Below are 20,147 nucleotides of genomic sequence, written 5' to 3' on the forward strand. Positions count from 1 at the left end.
GGGTCCGTCGGATAGTCGAATCTCGGATTCAGGAAGAGCAGTGTGGTTTTGGTCCTGGCCGTGGAACACTGGACCAGCTCTATACCCTCAGCAGGATTCTGGAGGGGGCATGGGAGTTTGCCCAACCAGTCTACATGTGCTTTGTGGATCTGGAGAAGGCATTCAACCGTGTCCCCCGAGGGACGACACGTACAGTTTTATATAGAGATTCATTAAATTCAATTCATATGTATTTATATAGCGCCAATTCATGAAACATGTCATCTCGAGGCACTTTACAAAGTCAAATCAATCATATTATACAGATTGGGTCAGATTATACAGATTGGTCAAAAATTTCCTATATAAGGAAACCAGTTGATTGCTTCAAAGTCCCGACAAGCAGCATTCACTCCTGGGGAACCGTAGAGCCACAGGGAGAGTCATCTGCATTGTACATGGCTTTGCTGCAATCCCTCATACTGAGCAAGCATGAAGCGACAGTGGAGAGGAAAACTCCCCTTTAACAGGGAGGAGAACCTCCAGCAGAACCAGAACCAGGCTCAGTGTGAACGCTCATCTGCCTCCACCCACTGGGGCTTAGAGAAGACAGAGCAGAGACACAGAAAGCACAGAAGCTCACATTGACCCAGGAGTACTTTCTATGTTAGAGAAGACAGAGAGTTTGAGGAAGATTTATTATTAACATGAACAAACTGGAATCTGTCTGACAGATAAGATTTAAACCAGCCTAATGCTTTTCCCTTAATCCCTACAGTATGCTCAAGTCTTTGTAGGAGAATATTGTGATCAACTGTATCAAATGCAGCACTGAGATCTAACAGGACAAGTATAGACACAAGTCCATTATCTGAGGCCATGAGAATATCATTAGTGACCTTCACCAGAGCTGTTTCAGTGCTATGATGAGCTCTGAAGCCTGACTGATCAGTCAGGCTAAACTTCTTAACCAATCACTTAATCTGGGTGACATGTTTCATGATTTGGCGCTATATAAATAAAATTGAATTGAATTGAATTGAATTGAATTGACTGAAACTCCTCAAGTAGGTCATTACTTTGTAAATGTTCACATAGTTGATTAGCAACTACTTTCTCAAGAATTTTAGATAAGAAAAGAAGATTAGATATAGGTCTGTAATTTACTAACTCATCTTGATCAAGAGATGGTTTCTTAAGTAAAGGTTTAATAACAGCTACTTTAAAAACCTGTGGTACATATCCATTTACTAAGGATAGATTAATCATGTCTAAAATAGGACCACTGATCAAAGGGAATATGTCCTTAAACAACTTGGTTGGGATTGGGTCTAACATACAGGTAGAAGGTTTAGATGAAGCTAAAATTTTAGATAGCTCAGAAAGCTCTACTGCTTCTAAACAGTTCAGACACTGCGCAGGTTCTAAAGATTCCTCCAACGCTGCCTCACTTACTGAGGACGAGGTAATCATGTTTGGGAGGATGCGAATTATTTTATTTTTAATGGAATCAATTTTATTTATGAAGAATCCAGCGGGTTCTGACAGTCAGACCCACCTGAACACGATCCTTTGTGCTACATGAACCAGACGCTCAGAGCTTCTTTGATGACGCATTCAAGCCTGTAGTAAAACCTGAGTAATGTTCTCAAACCTTCATACACAGAACGTGGCAATGAAACATTCCTGGTAGTTAAGAGTAAGCAGAAAACATATATAGTACCCTTTACTCTCTGTAGTACTGTGAAGTACTCTTAACTTCCTCTGTAGTATTGTGTAGTACCCTGTACCTCCTCTATAGTACTGTGTAGTACTGTGTAGTTTCCTTTACTCTCTGTTGTACTATGTTGTACTCTGTAGTACTGTGGAGTACACTGTAGTACTCTATAGTCCTGTGTAGTACCTGTCTGTAGTACTGTGTAGTACTCTATAGTAGTGTGTAGTACCTGTCTGTAGTACTGTGTAGTACTCTGCAGTACTGTGTAGTACCTGTCTGTAGACAGTCCCACAGAGGGAGCAGCTCCACTGCAGCTGCAGGAACAGGAAGCCCACCACGTGACCTCTGACCTGACCCTGAACACACCTGCTGGCAGCCCATTGAGCCAGGTGCATGCTGGGAGATGGAGGGGGCAGGGCCAACCTGTAAACAGGAACAACATGCAGTAACAGCAGCAGCAGCATGAAGCATCACAGCAGGTGTGTCCAGGTGTACCTGCAGGAGTCGCCCAGTGATGTCACTGTGACACAGCTGACAGGTGAGAGGGAGCAGTACACGCCTCCTGACCTGAAACACAGGTGAGTCACAAAGTAATTAAAATAACAATATTATTAAAATCTGCTACAGACCGGTGACCTGTCCAGGTGAACCCCGACTCTCGCCCATTGAACGCTGGAGATAGACACCAGCACCCGTCAGGACCCCATGAGGGATTAACGAGTTAGAAGATGGATAAATAATAATAAACATGTTAGTCTGAAGGGCCTGTCCAGACCCACTTGTAGGCCCGTTTACACTACACTTTTTTAACCGAGCCGAGCCGAGACCAGTCTGAGCTTGGATCAGTTAACCGAGATAAGACAGCCGTTTACACACCAAGCTTATCTCGGTTCCTTGGTTGCTCCTCGCCTCCTAGTGACGATCTGCGGTACTGCTGCACTCTGGGATTGAAGGAGGAAGCAGCAAAACAAAACGGCGGCGCCCGCAACATTCAGGATGTTATGCTTGATATTGTGATATTTCGGTGTTTGCAGAGAGTCAGGGGAAGAAGGCAACCATTGGTGAATTTACTTGAGAAAGTTGGATTTTTTGGGACGTGGATGAGACAAACGAACGTCTAATCAGGATTTACAGACGCAGGAAACAACAACAGACGCTGAGGTTCATCACACTGCTAAGCAGAATCATCTCTGGAAACCGCGTGGCACGGTAAAGAAGCTAGTATTATTATGAATGTCTGAAATTTGTCTGAATGGATTGTGAATCGGGACGTGCAGCCAGACACGTCGGAAAAACCACAGACAGCTGACTGGGATGACGCGGTCTGCTCATACGCTCTTTATCAGAAAACTGGGATAAAAAAAAACAGACGAGACCTGCTCAGGAACTGGTCTGCAGTTGGCGCGGTTTGGTTGTGTCTGCTGACCATTTACACACAACAGTTATCTCGGTTACCGAGCTCGGACTGGTCTCGGCTCGGTTAAAAAAGTGTAGTGTAAATGGGCCATTGGTCACTGCATAGATGAAAACATCAACAATGAAACCACTCCTGGTCTCCACCTGAGGTCAAGGTCTCCCAGAGGTCTGCTGCACTTTTGTGAAAGTTACAGTGTTGTTATCTCTGATTCCATGTAGCTCATAAAGAAGAGTGGAGTTACCAGGAAATAGCAGCAGCAAGCTGCATCCACCTGGCCAGGTAAGGACCACCCGTGTCTCTTCTGTCTTCTCTACCATAGAAAGTACTCCTGGGTCAAGGTGAGCTTCTGTGCTTTCTGTGTCTCTGCTCTGTCTTCTCTACCATAGAAAGTACTCCTGGGTCAGTGTGAGCTTCTGTGCTTTCTGTGTCTCTGCTCTGTCTTCTCTAACATAGAAAGTACTCCTGGGTCAATGTGAGCTTCTGTGCTTTCTGTGTCTCTGCTCTGTCTTCTCTAACATAGAAAGTACTCCTGGGTCAATGTGAGCTTCTGAGCTTTCTGTGTCTCTACTCTGTCTTCTCTACCATAGAAAGTACTCCTGGGTCAATGTGAGCTTCTGTGCTTTCTGTGTCTCTGCTCTGTCTTCTCTACCATAGAAAGTACTCCTGGGTCAATGTGAGCTTCTGAGCTTTCTGTGTCTCTGCTCTGTCTTCTCTAACATAGAAAGTACTCCTGTGTCAATGTGAGCTTCTGTGCTTTCTGTGTCTCTGCTCTGTCTTCTCTAACATAGAAAGTACTCCTGGGTCAATGTGAGCTTCTGTGCTTTCTGTGTCTCTGCTCTGTCTTCTCTACCATAGAAAGTACTCCTGGGTCAATGTGAGCTTCTGTGCTTTCTGTGTCTCTGCTCTGTCTTCTCTAACATAGAAAGTACTCCTGGGTCAATGTGAGCTTCTGTGCTTTCTGTGTCTCTGCTCTGTCTTCTCTAACATAGAAAGTACTCCTGGGTCAATGTGAGCTTCTGTGCTTTCTGTGTCTCTGCTCTGTCTTCTCTAACATAGAAAGTACTCCTGGGTCAATGTGAGCTTCTGTGCTTTCTGTGTCTCTGCTCTGTCTTCTCTACCATAGAAAGTACTCCTGGGTCAGTGTGAGCTTCTGTGCTTTCTGTGTCTCTGCTCTGTCTTCTCTAACATAGAAAGTACTCCTGGGTCAATGTGAGCTTCTGTGCTTTCTGTGTCTCTGCTCTGTCTTCTCTAACATAGAAAGTACTCCTGGGTCAATGTGAGCTTCTGAGCTTTCTGTGTCTCTACTCTGTCTTCTCTACCATAGAAAGTACTCCTGGGTCAATGTGAGCTTCTGTGCTTTCTGTGTCTCTGCTCTGTCTTCTCTACCATAGAAAGTACTCCTGGGTCAATGTGAGCTTCTGAGCTTTCTGTGTCTCTGCTCTGTCTTCTCTAACATAGAAAGTACTCCTGTGTCAATGTGAGCTTCTGTGCTTTCTGTGTCTCTGCTCTGTCTTCTCTAACATAGAAAGTACTCCTGGGTCAATGTGAGCTTCTGTGCTTTCTGTGTCTCTGCTCTGTCTTCTCTACCATAGAAAGTACTCCTGGGTCAATGTGAGCTTCTGTGCTTTCTGTGTCTCTGCTCTGTCTTCTCTAACATAGAAAGTACTCCTGGGTCAATGTGAGCTTCTGAGCTTTCTGTGTCTCTGCTCTGTCTTCTCTAACATAGAAAGTACTCCTGGGTCAATGTGAGCTTCTGAGCTTTCTGTGTCTCTGCTCTGTCTTCTCTAACATAGAAAGTACTCCTGGGTCAATGTGAGCTTCTGTGCTTTCTGTGTCTCTGCTCTGTCTTCTCTAAGCCCCAGTGGGTGGAGGCAGATGAGCGTTCACACTGAGCCTGGTTCTGGTTCTGCTGGAGGTTCTCCTCCCTGTTAAAGGGGAGTTTTCCTCTCCACTGTCGCTTCATGCATGCTCAGTATGAGGGATTGCTGCAAAGCCATCAACAATGCAGACGACTGTCCACTGTGGCTCTACGCTCTTTCAGGAGGAGTGAATGCTGCTTGGAGAGACTTGATGCAACCTGCTGGGTTTCCTTAGAGAGGAAACTTTCTCACCAACCTGGAGGATCTGATGGAATCAAAGAGCCTTCAGATGATATGATGTTGTGGATTGATGCTATATAAATACAATTTTATTGTTTTATTTGTTGCTGTTGTTGAAAACTTCAATAAAATATTTGTTTTCCTCCGTAAAACTTGGTCCATAGCATCCTGGTGATACCAGAAACCTTCTTTGAAATAAAATCTATTTATTTAGAAATCTCAGTGATTAAACTAGGATGTAACTGTAATGCAGGTAATAGGGCTAAAGTCCTATTTCTTCCAATAATCTGAATAGTTTTCTGCAAAGATTCTGGAGCTGACAATAGTTGTTATCGGTTCTAAATAAACCAGCTGAACTTAAGCTGACAGGTGTGCTATGGGTCAACTACAGGTAAATTGCAGCTGTATTACACATTAATTACAGGTGTTACAGGTGACTTACGGGGAGATTACCAGAACACCTTTGTGGAAGTTACAGGTGGGTGAGTTAGGGTGAGTTCAGGTGTGGACAGGTCACCATTTTCATGTTTTACCACAGTGTGAAAAGATCTTCATAACCTCTAAAGTTCTCCGTCACACTGTTCCAGCAGTGAAAGCATTTTTATAACCTCATCAGACAGAAAGTGGTCAGAACCCTCAGGTTGTGTTCAGCTTCAGCATCACGACCATAGCCAGACCCACCTCTACAGGTGTGTGACGGCTGAAGGAGGCGAGCGCCCCAAACCTTTCCCCATCTGAGAGAATAAATCAGCTGGCAAAACACTGACATCATCACCTACCTGGACAGCTTTCTGAGCAAGCCTGACAGCAGCACCTGGTTACCTGGCAACAGACCAGGTGGATAGGGGGCGTGGCTTAAATCCAGGTAGACACATAGACTCCGCCCACTTTGGTCACACACAGTCAGACGAACACCTGAATAAAGAAACTTGGTTAGCTCCGGATGCCTGCATGGTTTACACCTCTGTCTGTGATTTACCTGCACAGGTACACCTCTGTGTTTTACCTGCACAGGTGTGTTTGAATGGATCTACCTGAATATCTGTCTCTACTCTGACCTTTCCCGTCCATCAAGGTGCGTCTCTCAGAGATCAGGCCCTGGAAGGTCACCACCTCTGAGCTGAAACACATCATGCAGAGATCAGCTGCAGTTCCTCTGACAGCCACAGGGGGCAGCAGAGCTCTGCTTACCTGCAGTCCAACACCTGAGACACAGACAGCACTGAAGGGGGAGGAGTCTGAGGAGGCAGAGACACAGATCAGTAGCAATCAGGCTTCCTGATCAGAACCAGTCCGGTTCTGGTCCAACGTCTTGTTACCTGAGTCCAGGTGTGGCGCAGCAGCAGGGGGCGTGTCAGAGTGTGAAACCTCCAATCAGATCCAACCTGAATGGTGGAGTCAGAGTGGACCTCCACCCCACTCTGCCCACGGACTCTGCAACCAATCAGAACGCTGGGATCCTGCTGGACAAACAGCAGAGGACCAATCAGCTGCAGCAGCACTAAGCTTTCCATCAGAGACAGAACCTGGACCAGGTGAGTCCAGGTAAGTTCTGGAGTCACTTTGATACAAAACCCAACATCTCATTGAGGTTTTCCACCAAACCTGTTCCAGTTCTACTAGCACCGCTTCATGGAACTAGTTCCATGAACTAGTTCATGAAACTAGTTCATGGAACTAGTTTCATGAACTAGTTCATGAAACTAGTTCATGAAACTAGTTTCATGAACTAGTTTCATGAACTAGTTTCACGAGAACTGATCAGATCAGTTGGACCTCCATCAGTTCTCTCAGGATCTGTGTGACCAGCAGCTCTAAAATCACCACCATAGTTAATTACCTCGGTTTTAAACCAGCAGCTCTGCCTCAGAACGCCTCACAGTCCTGAACCGCTGATCCCAGATCAGCAGCAGCAGGACCAGAACTTTAGAGTCCTGCTGATTAAACCACCTGGAGATACTAAAGGTCCACCATTATGGAAAATCTGATCAAATCCAGAGTTTAAATTATGGCCCAATCAACAATCTGATTGGCTGGTGCTGCTACAGGACCCGGTCCAGCTGCTGAAGAAAGCAGATGGACCGGGTCCTGACCCAGCAGAACCTGGGCTGGTCCAGTTTTTCTACACTAGAACCAGAGTTTGTGTCGGTGGGAACCAGGTATGGCTAGATGGACTTAGATGTTGTCTAACAACTGTCCTGTGGTCGTTTGGGTCATCATCAGAACAGAACCGGCCCAAACTGCAGCAACCAGCTCTGCCTTCTGATCTAAAGATGAGTCCATTAGCAGCTGAGGACTACATGGACCCTTAGGTCCCTCAGGAAGGGACAATGGCTAGAGAACCAACCGTTTAATAAAATTAACCATTTAAAATAAAGTGTAAAGGTATCAGGGTTCTAGTGATTAAAGGTGATTACGGGTTATATGTTAGAAAGTCAGAGAACCAACCGTTTAATAAAATAAAGCGTAAAGGTATCAGGTTTATGGTGATTAAGGGTTATTAACGGTCATATGTTGGTGTTATGTGCTTTGGGCACACAATTTTGTTTATTTGTTTTTTTTAGATTGTTTTGTATTGGACTTTAGTTGAGTGGTTTTGTTGAGAGATTTTAGCATTAGATAATTTTTATTTTGTTTGGTAATTGGATTACATTAGTTGTGGTGCTATTGGTCCGCCTATAAATAGGCTGGGTCTCAACATATTGAGCCCCGCCCTTCCACTTGTCACCACCACCAAGGATGTGTCCTGATTGCGGTGCTCGGACGTCTTCTGGAGCTGTGTGACACAGCTGACGACTCCAGCTGGCCATGCGGTATTTTTGTTAGCTTTTTGTTTGTTTGCTGTTTTGATGATTTTGGCCTGGTGGGACCGGTTGTTCTGTTTTCGGTTTTTACTTTGCAATAGTTTTTTTGTTTTGCTTTAGTCTGCTTATAGTAGAGGCTTCGACGGCCCTGTATAGGGTTGGCCCTCTACTATAGCATTGTGTTCTTTTGATCGGCTCACCAGGTCCAACATTCTGTTAATACTTTGGAGAGAGATGTTTTTTTTCCCATTTTCACTCTCCCTTTATTTTGGACACAGAGAAACTGAGGGTATTTAAACTCACTCTCTTTTTTCCCCTCTCCCTCCACAGAGAAGGAAAGCACCTGAAAAAGAAGTCCAAGAGAGGTTTTTTGAAAATAAAATATTGTTGTTAACCCTCATTTCTGTCTACGTGTCCTTAAATATGTTGGTCCCTTTCTGGGACGTAACAGTTGGTCAGAGAACCAACCGTTCTCTGACCAACCAAGTGGTGGCCTAGTGGTTAGAGCACAGAGCTTTAGTCCCAGAGGTTCTGAGTTCAACTCCCACAAGCTGCCATTCTGGGTCCCTGAGCAAGACCCTTAACCCCACATTATTCCCCAGGCGCCGCACATGGCAGCCCACTGCTCCCCAAGGGTGATGAGTTAAGATGCAGAAGTGAATTTCTCCATTGTGAGATCAATAAAGTTCAATTATTATTATTATTAATCCTGGTATCAGGGTTCTTGTGATTAAAGTTTATCTCTGCTGTCATGTGTCATCGAGATCATTCTAGCCGCTGTCGGCCTCGTCAACATCTCACTACGGTAAAACCTCATGATAATAAATTCAATTCAATTCAGTTTTATTTATATAGCGCCAAATCATGAAACATGTCATCTCAAGGCACTTTACAAAGTCAAGTTCAATCATATTATACAGATTGGGTCAGATTATACAGATTGGTCAAAAATGTCCTATATAAGGAAACCTACGGTGGCCCTGAGGTGCAAAGCGCTACAACAATAAGGAAAGCGCTACAACATTAATGAAAGCGCTACAACAATAAGGAAAGCGCTACAACATTTAGGAAAGCGCTACAACAATAAGGAAAGCAGTCCAACATTAACAAAATCACTTCAACATTAACGAAAGCGCTACAACATTTAGGAAAGCGCTGCAACATTTAGGAAAGCGCTGCAACATTAACAAACCGGAAGAGGTACATCCCAGTGGGAGACCTAAGAAATCGCTGATTGGACTACAGCTCGTTTTTACTTTTGAACCGAAAGTTATTCTGGCTTTAATGTGTTTTTAAAAACCATGAATGTTCTCGGTGATCCAAACCGTAAGATGCAGTATAAAACGCCACTTAGTCTGTTTATAAGTTTCGCTTTTATTAATTATGCTTTTTTTTTTTACTACGTGCGCTGTGTTTCTGTACCTCAACGCTCTGGTCTGCTCCTCTCCCCTCCCTCCCCTCGGACCCAGGGGCTTTTATCAGCGGCAGCCTTATCACTACGTTTAATGTCTTTCCACTCCTACCAAAATGTCCTAATTAAAATCAATACGAGAGTCCGTAGCTGTGTTTCATGCTATTTTCTTTTTAACGACACAGAACCAGAGGCGCTTCGGTGGGCGTGCTGCCTTGGCTTGAATTCAGGTGCGCAAAATTACGTTACATATAATTTAGGTGTGCACTTTTAAGGGTCATTTCAACAAGCTTGTAACATCAGGAGCTTCAGTTCAGACCCAATATTCATTCTCTTCCCTCTAAAGGAGCCCTATACAGGAGGGCGCACCAGGGTAAAATAGAGCAGCTGCGGATCACGCGTAAAGACGCAGCGTGAACGACGCAGCCCTGTATGCTTTAAGGGTTACAGCTGACTGGAAAATGTTGGACCTTTTAGGCTTGATCAAACTCCGCCTCATTCACAAATGAGACCAACATGGATAGATTAATGATAAGCTGTAGTTTCATTATCAACTACGATAACATACAATCTGCTTCTGGGGGGGGGTTGTTGGGCGTCTTTACGCATGATCCGCAGCTGCTCTATTTTACCCTGGTGCGCTGCGCGCGAGGGATAACAGTGGGGGAAAAGCATAAATAAAGACTGTATAGGGCTCCTTTAGAGGGAAGAGAATGAATATTGGGTCTGAACTGAAGCTCCTGATGTTACAAGCTTGTTGAAATGACCCTTAAAAGTGCACACCTAAATTATATGTAACGTAATTTTGCGCACCTGAATTCAAGCCAAGGCAGCACGCCCACCGAAGCGCCACTGGTTCTGTGTCGTTAAAAAGAAAATACCATGAAACACAGCTACGGACTCTCGTATTGATTTTAATTAGGACATTTTGGTAGGAGTGGAAAGACATTAAACGTAGTGATAAGGCTGCCGCTGATAAAAGCCCCTGGGTCCGAGGGGAGGGAGGGGAGAGGAGCAGACCAGAGCGTTGAGGTACAGAAACACAGCGCACGTAGTAAAAAAAAAAAGCATAATTAATAAAAGCGAAACTTATAAACAGACTAAGTGGCGTTTTATACTGCATCTTACGGTTTGGATCACCGAGAACATTCATGGTTTTTAAAAACACATTAAAGCCAGAATAACTTTCGGTTCAAAAGTAAAAACGAGCTGTAGTCCAATCAGCGATTTCTTAGGTCTCCCACTGGGACGTACCTCTTCCGGTTTGTTAATGTTGTAGCGCTTTCCTAAATGTTGCAGCGCTTTCCTAAATGTTGTAGCGCTTTCGTTAATGTTGAAGTGATTTTGTTAATGTTGTAATATTTTTGTTAATGTTGGAGTGCTTTCCTTAAAGTTGGAGTGCTTTCCGTATTGTTGTAGCGCTTTCATTAATGTTGGAGTGCTTTCCTTAAAGTTGTAGCGCTTTGCACCTCAGGGCCACCGTAGAAACCAGTTGATTGCATCAAAGTCCCGACAAGCAGCATTCACTCCTGGGGAACCGTAGAGCCACAGGGAGAGTCATCTGCATTGTACATGGCTTTGCTGCAATCCCTCATACTGAGCAAGCATGAAGCGACAGTGGGAAGAAAAACCACCCATTAACGGGAAGGAAAAACCTCCGGCAGAACCGGGCTCAGTATGAACGGTCATCTGCCTCGACCGACTGGGGTTACAGAAGACAGAACAGAGACACAACAAGACAGACAAACAAGCACAGAAGCACACATTGATCTAGTAATCTGTTCTACATTAGATGGTAGTAGCGGGTGAGCCGTCTTCTCTGGATGATGTCACAGTTAACAGAATGCCAGACCAGGTGTACCTACTATGAAGAAAAAGAGAGAGAACAGAAAGTTAAAAGCTGAAATGACGACAGTCATTTCAATGTAATACAATGCAAAACTGGAGAACACTAGAACTCTATAGAGTGAGAAAATTAGACCCTGATGTCCTCCAGCAGCCTAAGCCTATAGCAGCACAACTATAAAGGTAGCTCAGGGTATGAGCCACTCTGACTAGAAGCTTTGTCACAAAGGAAAGTTTTAAGATTAGTCTTAAAAGTAGACGGGGTGTCTGCCTCACGGACCAAAACTGGGAGTTGGTTCCACAGGAGAGGAGCCTGATAGCTAAAGGATCTGCCTCCCATTCTACTTTTAGAGACTCTAGGAACCACCAGCAGACCTGCAGTCTGAGAGCGAAGTGCTCTGTTAGGAACATACGGGGTAATCAGAGCTCTGATATATGATGGAGTTTGATTATTAAGGGCTTTATACGTTAGAAGGAGAATTTTAAATTCTATTCTTGATTTAACAGGAAGCCAATGAAGGGAAGCTAAAATTGGAGAAATATGATCCCTCTGGTTGATTTTCATCAGAACTCTTGCTGCAGCATTTTGGATCAGCTGAAGGCTTTGAACTGCATTTTGTGGACTTCCTGATAGTAAATAATTACAATTGTCCAGCCTTGAAGTAACAAATGCATGGACCAGTTTTTCAGCATCACTCCTGGACAGAATGTTTCTAATTTTGGCGATATTCCTGAGGTGAAAAAAGGAAACTCTGGAAACCTGTTTAATATGGGATTTAAATGACATGTCTTGGTCAAAAATAACACCAAGATTTTTAACTTTATTACCAGAGGCCAAGTTAATGCCACCCAGATTAAGTGATTGATTAAGAAGTTTATTTTTTGAGGACTCTGGCCCAAAGATTACAACTTCTGTCTTGTCAGAATTTAAATGCAGGAAATTTAAAGTCATTAGTTAGTTATACTAACGTAGTCCTCTTGTAGCCAGGTTTCTGTGAGACAAAACAAATCAATCTGTTTATCAGAAATCAATTCGTTAACTAACAAAGTCTTTGGAGGGAGAGACCTTATATTTAATAGACCACATTTAATTGTTTTATTTTTAGGTTCAAGGTGAACCATATTGATTTTTATTAGATTTTTATGATTTGTTCCTTTTAGATCAAGAGATTAAAGCTTCTTGATTCCTGATAAGGAACCTGAACATTTTTTAAATCAATGACAGTAGACAGTTTTACAGCTGCCCATCCCAGAACCACTAGAACCGGGTCTCAGTGGTTCTGGACCAGGTAGCACTGGAACCGCTTTGGTGGAAAGGTGATTTAGTGAGGTCATCACAGGTGTTCTACCTGAGCGTTGGCTGCTGTGACTCTGTAGAAACATCCAGGCTGGAGGACGGGGAACCAGCGAGCAGAACCACCTGAGAACAGCAGCAGCACCTGGACAGGTGAACACCGGGTAAACACCAGGTAAACAAACGGGTTCTGTGGGAGAACTCTGGTTCAGTTCTCTAGAAGGCAAATTATTCCTCACCTCCTCTTCCCTCTCTGGCTCCGCCTCTTTCTCTGTCATTGGTTGGTTCTTCGGGTCCCGCCCCCAGCTGACCACTGGGCCAATCACAAGAGCTGTGACGGAGAAACCCAGTTCAAGCCCCGCCTCCTTGCCATCATTGGTCCTAATCCCAGCGTTCTTCCAGGCCACGCCTCCTTTACTCCTCACTTTAATCACCATGGAGACACAGGCACAGGCCCTGCCCCCAGGTACCGTTGTCATGGTAACAGGGGAGGAGACATCTTCATCCCTTCTTCTTTTCTTCATCCCATCATCATCATCCTCCTCCTCCTCTCCTCCTGACTCCTCCCCCTGCCTCCTCAGGTGTGTAGCCATGGTAGCAGAGGGGCTCAGGATGACCAGGTGGTCCAGGCAGAACTGCAGGTAAACCCTGTCAGACCCAGAAGACACAGTCAGGTCCATCAGAACCATTTCCATCAGAACCAGTCAGGTCCATCAGAACCATTTCCATCAGAACCAGTCAGGTCCATCAGAACCATGTCTCCTTCCATCCAGGGACTGAATGTCCTCAGAGCGGTGGAAGCAGGTCAGAACCTGCAGGAACCATGAACTGAGGAATCTGGTTCCTGCAGAACCTGATCTGCTGATCCACCATGGTCTGAAAATCATCAATGTGGACCTTCATGGTGAAACACCTTCCATCTACAGAAGATCGAGACGTAAACGTTTGTTTCTTAATAATATACGTACATGTACAATGTACAATATCCATCCATTCATCCATCCATCCATTTTCTGACCCGCTTAATCCCTCATGGGGTCGTGGGCGTTGCTGGAGCCTTTTTCCTGATATAAAATAATTGTAGCCGTCCAGTGGTTTCATGGCTTTCATGTTCTCTCGTCTGTACTGGCCTGCGTGTTTATAAGGCAGCTGTATATGTCGTAGTACGGAACCCTTGGCCAGCATTTCACAGACTCGCTCCGTCCCTTCAGGCTTTTGCTGTGTGGATCTGGCAATCTGATACCATCAACCATCAACTTACTCTTATAACGATCTTGTGATACGTTATCTAAAGAAGAAAAATACGTGGAGAACTCGTCAGTTTCTCTGTTTGCGTCCCCCATTGTGTTCGCCTTTTGCCTTCCAGTCCAGCGCGCATGCGTGAAAAACCCAGATGTAAACAATAGCAATGAACTGGTCTATTAACCTAACTGTCATGTTTTTGGACTGAGGGAGTAATCCAGAGAACCTGAAGAGAACCCATCCTGGGAGAACAAGCTAACTCCATGCAGAAAGACCCCAGGCTGGGGTTTTGAACCAAAGACATTCCTGCTGCACCACTCTGCAGCTCCAGTGTTACTGACATTTGGACATTTTAATGCAGTGGATGTAACAAAACATGCTATGAAGTTGCTCCACAGTTCAGGGAGTGAGAGAAAGGAGACGCTCGTTTATTTAAATCAGGGGGAGATGAGTTTATGTCCTGAAATTGTCCAGTAACGCTTTTTCATTAAACGGATGACTTCTCCGTTAGATTTAGAAATAGAATGTCCCAGGCCAAGGTAGACGAATGTCACCGTGCATTTACCAAGTTCATTGTTAAGCGTTTGCACTCATTTTCTACAGTAGAGGCCCCTGAATTTCAGTAGGTGAATGTGAGGCTGTTGTCAGATTGTCTAAATAAAAAAATGTTCGATAAGACAATCGATAAGAAATCAACTCGATAAGTGAATCAGAATCGTGAAAATTTTATCAATTCCCAACCCTACTGACCATCATGTCCAGCAGGTCGGTCTCTGGATCTGTGAGCCGAGTCGGTCTCTCTGCAGCTCACAGGTCCTCTGAGGTTGGCAGTTAGATTCCCCTGTAGTTCAGTGCTGCCACGGCTGATAGAGGTTCTACTGCTGGTTCTGATACTGAACCATTAACTAACCAGAACCAACCAGCTGCTTCCTGTGTGTGTGTGTGTGTGTGGGGGGGGGGGGGGGTACCTGCAGGTTCTGTGGGTGATGAAGCGGTCCTGGTCCAGGTGTTGGTAGGAGGGGAACTCTGATTGGAGGAACCTCTCTGTTACCATGGAGAACCGGCGCACACACACCAGACTTCCTGAAAGACACATGAGGCTGCAGGAGGTTCTGTCTGGAAATATCTGGTTCCTCATACACACGACGCTGTCAGCGCCTATAAATCCACCGTTTACATCAGAGAGGGACTGTTTACAGCGACTAACTGCCTCACAGCTGGTCACCATAACCTGTTACTCTGTGGGACACATCAGTCTGGAGATCATCAGACGTGATGGTAGAGAACCCTGATGAGATGTTGTGAAGACCTTTATTTACCAACACCTTCACTCTAAGTGGAGCAGAAGAACCCTGAGGGCCATGAGCACGGCCACCTGCTCAGGTTTAATGTGTTCAGTGGGTTCTCTTGGATCCCAGAGACTCTGAACCGCTCTGTCACCACACAGTGCCCATGGGGCTGGTATCTATGGTGACCACCTCCCTTCCACACCACTAACCCCACTGGGACACCACTGGACACAAGGGTCCTGTCCCACCAAGGAGCTAGGACACCAAGGCGTCATCACTATGAGCCTGGGACGCCTGTCCATAGGGGGGAAGGTCAGAACCCTCCTGGGGAAACAACTGGGCCAACCGAGCCCCCCTCACTGCCTGGAGCATAAAACTGCAGTTCATGCAGGGGTTCTCAGACAGCGCCTCCACACGGTGATCATGTCCAAGGCAGGTAGGGCACAGGTCCTCCTCTGATTAGAGGGCAGCTCCACATCCATGCAGCAGTGGGAGCCATTCATGTCAAAGGTCGACAAAGCTCAGCCCTATTAAGAAATTAAAATGAGCTAAAATCAGGAGGGGGGGGCGTGAACGCTGCTGTCACCAGGTATAAAAACCAATAAACCAAAGGAGCTAACAACGTTAGCTGTATCCAAACTTTGGTAAGTGACGTTGGTCACACTCGGAGTCATGGCACGAACGCAGCCGTCACCGATTATAGCAGAAGAAGGTAAGAGGCTGATATTGGGAGTAGGGGGGGAGAACTGCTACCAACACCAGTTCTCACCAAAAACAGCACCAAGCTGTTATGTAGCTTCTGAGAGTTCCTCCGGCCTCACAGGTGTGATTCTGTTGGTATAATTACTGGAAGTGAGCATGTCCAAAGGGAACATTGAGTGGTTTCAGCACCGCCCTCTGGTGGTCAGGAGGGATGAAACAGAACCCACCAATAACCGGCTCCTTCAGTCTGGTTATCAGGACCAGCTGATGGTAGAATACTGAGGTCCAGCAGAACTGAAACAGAACCTCTTCCTGAGTCTGCAGCAGACACTGAGGCTGTTCCAGTGGACATCACAACCCAAGGGGCTGAATACTTTTAAAGGAACTATGGTACTGTGCACAGATTTAGAACATTTACATGAAGACAGGCTGTGAGATTTTAAAGCTTAATAACATCAGACTGGCTGGTGAACTCTAACTGGATCCAGATGGTCTCAGAAGTTCTGGATCTAATGGTTTCTCCTCAGAGTTTCCTGGAATCCCCCCTGGCTGTGTGTTTGGTTACCTACCGATCCAGGCCGTGTTGAAGGACGCCCTCTGACCTCCATCCTCCATGGTTTCCGTGACGACGCAGCCCACGGCTGCTGTAGCGTCTCTGAGCTGCAGAGTCTGTCTGAACTCTGACCTCTCAGAGGGCAGCTGGAGGACTCCCACCAGGAGCAGGGGGCGGGGCCTAAGAGGAACAACATGAGACACGCCCACTGTGAGGGGGCGGGGCCTAAGAAAAACAACATGAGACACACCCACTGTGACGGGGCGGGGCCTAACAGGAACTTCAACATGAGACACGATCACTGTGAGGGGGCGGGGCCTAAGAGGAACAACATGAGACACACCCACTATGAGGGGGCGGGGCCTAAGAGGAACAACATGAGACACACCCACTATAAGGGGGCGGGGCCTAAGAGGAACAACATGAGACACACCCACTGTGAGGGGGCGGGGCCTAACAGTAACAACATATGACACCCAGTGTGAGGGGCGGGGCCTAAGAGAAACAACATGAGACACGCCCACTGAGGGGCGGGGCCTAAGAGAAACAACATGAGACACACCCACTGTGAGGGGGCGGGGCCTAACAGTAACAACATATGACACCCAGTGTGAGGGGCGGGGCCTAAGAGGAACAACATGAGACACTCCCACTGTGAGGGGGCGGAGCCTAAGAGGAACAACATGAGACACACCCACTGTGAGGGGGCGGAGCCTAAGAGGAACAACATGAGACACACCCACTGTGAGGGGCGGGGCCTAACATCAACATGAGACCCTCCCACCAAGATGTAGCCGGGTTTACCTGAGGCTGTCTCCTGTCTGAGGATCAGAGGACAGCGTCCTGCAGGACCAGGACAGAGACGAGTTCATCTCAGACCTGCTGAGACTGGATCCATCCTGGGGCAGCAGAGACCTCAGGGAGACTGAGGACCAGCAGGAGGACCTGAGGGACTGGAGAAGGTCTGAGACACTGAGGAGCTGAGGGACGCAGGGGTCCACCTGGTACTGAGGACAGAGACAGGAGGGTTAGTCCATTCCTCTGGGTCCAGATGAAGACAAGGAAGCAGGGTGATGATGATGATGACCTCATCTTCATCCTTTCAGTGGATTATCCTCAGATGGAGAACCTTCAGGTCTACCTACGTACCTAACCCCTGAGAGACAGCTTCTGGAGGACATGTACCTGGTTCAGAGGACAGCGGTGAGGGCGGTCCAGCATCTCTGAGTAGATGTCTCTGGCTCCAGGTTGTCTCCTTGTCCACAGAGTCTCTGACAGCTTCCAGGAGAGCAAGCACACACACTGAGGAAGAGGAGGAAGAGGAGGATGATGGTGTAGCTCCACAGGGACCAGACTGGGACCCAGAAGGACAGAGGAGACAGAGAGGACAGAGACACGATGGAGTTAAAGTCAGCAGATCAGAGGACATCATGTGACACATCCGCTCTGAGCGGTGTCAGTCCCTGAAGAACCTGAACAGAACCTCTCCCTACGGTAACGGACTGTAAAGGTCCAAAGAAGGACCTACAGGAACCCTGGAGAACTGCTGATCCAGTCCACCAGCAGATCCGGATCACAGATAAAGACCGGGTCAGAACTGTTCAATCAGGACTTAACGGATCAGAACCATCACCTGTGGGCCAGCTGGGAGGTCAGGTGGCAGGTCCACAGGTACTGGTCCATCCCTCTGATGTGCTGCAGCAGTAACCGTGGCAACACGCCATCTGCAGGACACCTGGGGTCTTCAGAGGCTCCGCCCACCCTGCTGAACGCCGTCACCCTGAGGGAGGAGCGAAGACAGCAGCAAAGCATGCTGGGAGGGAGGTCTGGACACGGCCGGTACAGGAAGTGGACGTGGTGCAGCTGCAGGGTCAAGAAACGCTCATCAGGAACCAATCAGAGCTCAGGAACCAATCAGAGCTCATCAGGAACCAATCACAGGTCATGTAGAGAACCAATCAGAGCTCATCAGGAACCAATCATAGCTCATCAGGAACCAATCACAGCTCAGGAACCAATCAGAGCTCATCAGGAACCAATCAGAGCTCATCAGGAACCAATCAGAGCTCATCAGGAACCAATCAGAGCTCATCAGGAGCCAATCAGAGCTCATCAGGAACCAATCAGAGCTCAGGCAGAGAACCAATCAGAGCTAGGCAGAGGACCAATCAGAGCTCATCAGGAACCAATCAGAGCTCAGGAACCAATCAGAGCTCATCAGGAACCAATCAGAGCTCAGGAACCAATCAGAGCTCAGGCAGAGAACCAATCAGAGCTGAGCTCAGGAACCAATCAGAGCTCAGGAACCAATCAGAGCTCATCAGGAACCAATCAGAGCTCAGGAACCAATCAGAGCTCAGGCAGAGAACCAATCAGAGCTGAGCTCAGGAACCAATCAGAGCTCAGGAACCAATCAGAGCTCAGGAACCAATCAGAGCTCATGTAGAGGACCAATCAGATCTCAGCACCTGTACTCACCTCCAGCTGGTCTCCTGCTCTCAGCCTCCTCCTCTCTGGCGGCTGATAGGCCAGACACAGACCCACCTTCCTGTCCATCAGGTAGAGCCCCGCCCCCTCACTCACCACCTCCGTCACTACGCCCTATCAGAGGAGAGAGACAGCAGTGATGTTTGGACCTGAGAACCAGCAGAACCACCAGGCTGCAGGTGACGTCAGGTGGTGGAAACGCTGAATCAGCACTTTGAGGATTGACCAGCCCCCCCCCCCTCACCTGTACCTCCTGTGTGGTTCCAGTAGAGATGCACTGATCCAGTTTTACCTGTTAGTTTAGTTTTAGCTGGTCTGATACCTGGGCAGAGCGTACCTGCTGATACCCGATAGAGATCTGATACTGTTGAATATATAAACCTTTACTTTGTCATGTGAGTGAAGTTTATTCACAGAAATGATTTAACTAAGGTCAGTGTGTTCTTCAGCATGGAGCTTCTGGACAAGCTTATTAGAGTCTGTGGTGGTGAATTTACCAACTTCATCACCAACCCTTTCACACATGCTGCATGTTGGACTGGTTGGCGTATAAAGTTTGAAATGTTTCCACAGAGCAGCCTTGGCTCCATGTTTCTCTGTTAGCTCACCGCTAGCTGCTGTCGGTTCTCTGCGTGACCGCTGTTACTAACATAGAAGTGACTAGATCGCTTTAAATGTACTGCTGTGTGATATTAATAATAAAGAAATAACTGGATCAGAATGCAGAATCAGCTAATTAATCAATATCTGAGCCGATATCTGATCCAGGTATCGGATTGGTACAAAGTTTTACTTACTTATTGCTCCTTTTCTGCAGACCTTCAAAATAAAAGCACCCATTGAATTCCTGCAGCTCTAACAAAGTAACAGGATTTATAGTTTTATTACAAACTCATGTGGGCCGGTCAGAGGTAGTCAGTGGGCCAGATGTGGCCCGCGGGCCGTTAAATGCTCAGGTCTACTACAAAGAGAACTTGGTGGTTCTGAGAACCAGCGGGTTGGTTCCAGGTCCAGGAGTTCTCTCCACCAACAGCCCAGTGGATCTTCCCCCAGTGGAAACACACCCAGCTGGTGGACATTCAGAGATCAGCTGAACACAGGTTTACATCCACAACCACCCAATCAGAGGCCTGCCAGCAGGTAACAGCCAATCAGAGGCCTGCTAGTAGGTAACAGCCAATCAGAGGCCTACTAGCAGGAAACAGCCAATCAGAGGCCTGCTAGCAGTTTAGGGCTGAACAATTTAGGAAAATCACCTAATTGTGATTTTTTTATCTTGATATTGCGATTTAATGCTTTTTTTCCCCC

At 46.6% G+C, this 20,147-nt stretch overlaps 1 protein-coding gene across 4 annotated transcripts in view; it reads right to left on the minus strand.

The window, feature by feature from the left end:
* Positions 1-20,147, minus strand: part of LOC105923223 (CST complex subunit CTC1) — a 51,668-nt gene that overhangs the window by 11,226 nt on the left and 20,295 nt on the right. For 3 of the 4 annotated variants that reach the window (XM_036131073.1, XM_036131075.1, XM_036131074.1), the window contains 14 exons: positions 18,831-18,953; positions 17,986-18,215; positions 17,538-17,706; positions 17,157-17,359; positions 16,369-16,532; positions 14,777-14,891; positions 12,806-13,214; positions 12,622-12,711; positions 6,532-6,672; positions 6,404-6,450; positions 6,247-6,332; positions 5,992-6,127; positions 2,192-2,263; positions 1,969-2,119 (listed from right to left, as the gene is read on the minus strand). In XM_036131073.1, coding sequence (XP_035986966.1) covers positions 1,969-2,119; positions 2,192-2,263; positions 5,992-6,127; positions 6,247-6,332; positions 6,404-6,450; positions 6,532-6,672; positions 12,622-12,711; positions 12,806-13,214; positions 14,777-14,891; positions 16,369-16,532; positions 17,157-17,359; positions 17,538-17,706; positions 17,986-18,215; positions 18,831-18,953 — 2,136 coding nt within the window. The remainder of the gene's footprint in view (positions 1-1,968; positions 2,120-2,191; positions 2,264-5,991; positions 6,128-6,246; positions 6,333-6,403; positions 6,451-6,531; positions 6,673-12,621; positions 12,712-12,805; positions 13,215-14,776; positions 14,892-16,368; positions 16,533-17,156; positions 17,360-17,537; positions 17,707-17,985; positions 18,216-18,830; positions 18,954-20,147) is intronic. The other variant, XM_036131076.1, reaches the window with a different exon arrangement.

The sequence above is a fragment of the Fundulus heteroclitus genome, unplaced genomic scaffold (genome assembly GCF_011125445.2).
Source record: "Fundulus heteroclitus isolate FHET01 unplaced genomic scaffold, MU-UCD_Fhet_4.1 scaffold_41, whole genome shotgun sequence".
Taxonomy (NCBI): domain Eukaryota; kingdom Metazoa; phylum Chordata; class Actinopteri; order Cyprinodontiformes; family Fundulidae; genus Fundulus; species Fundulus heteroclitus.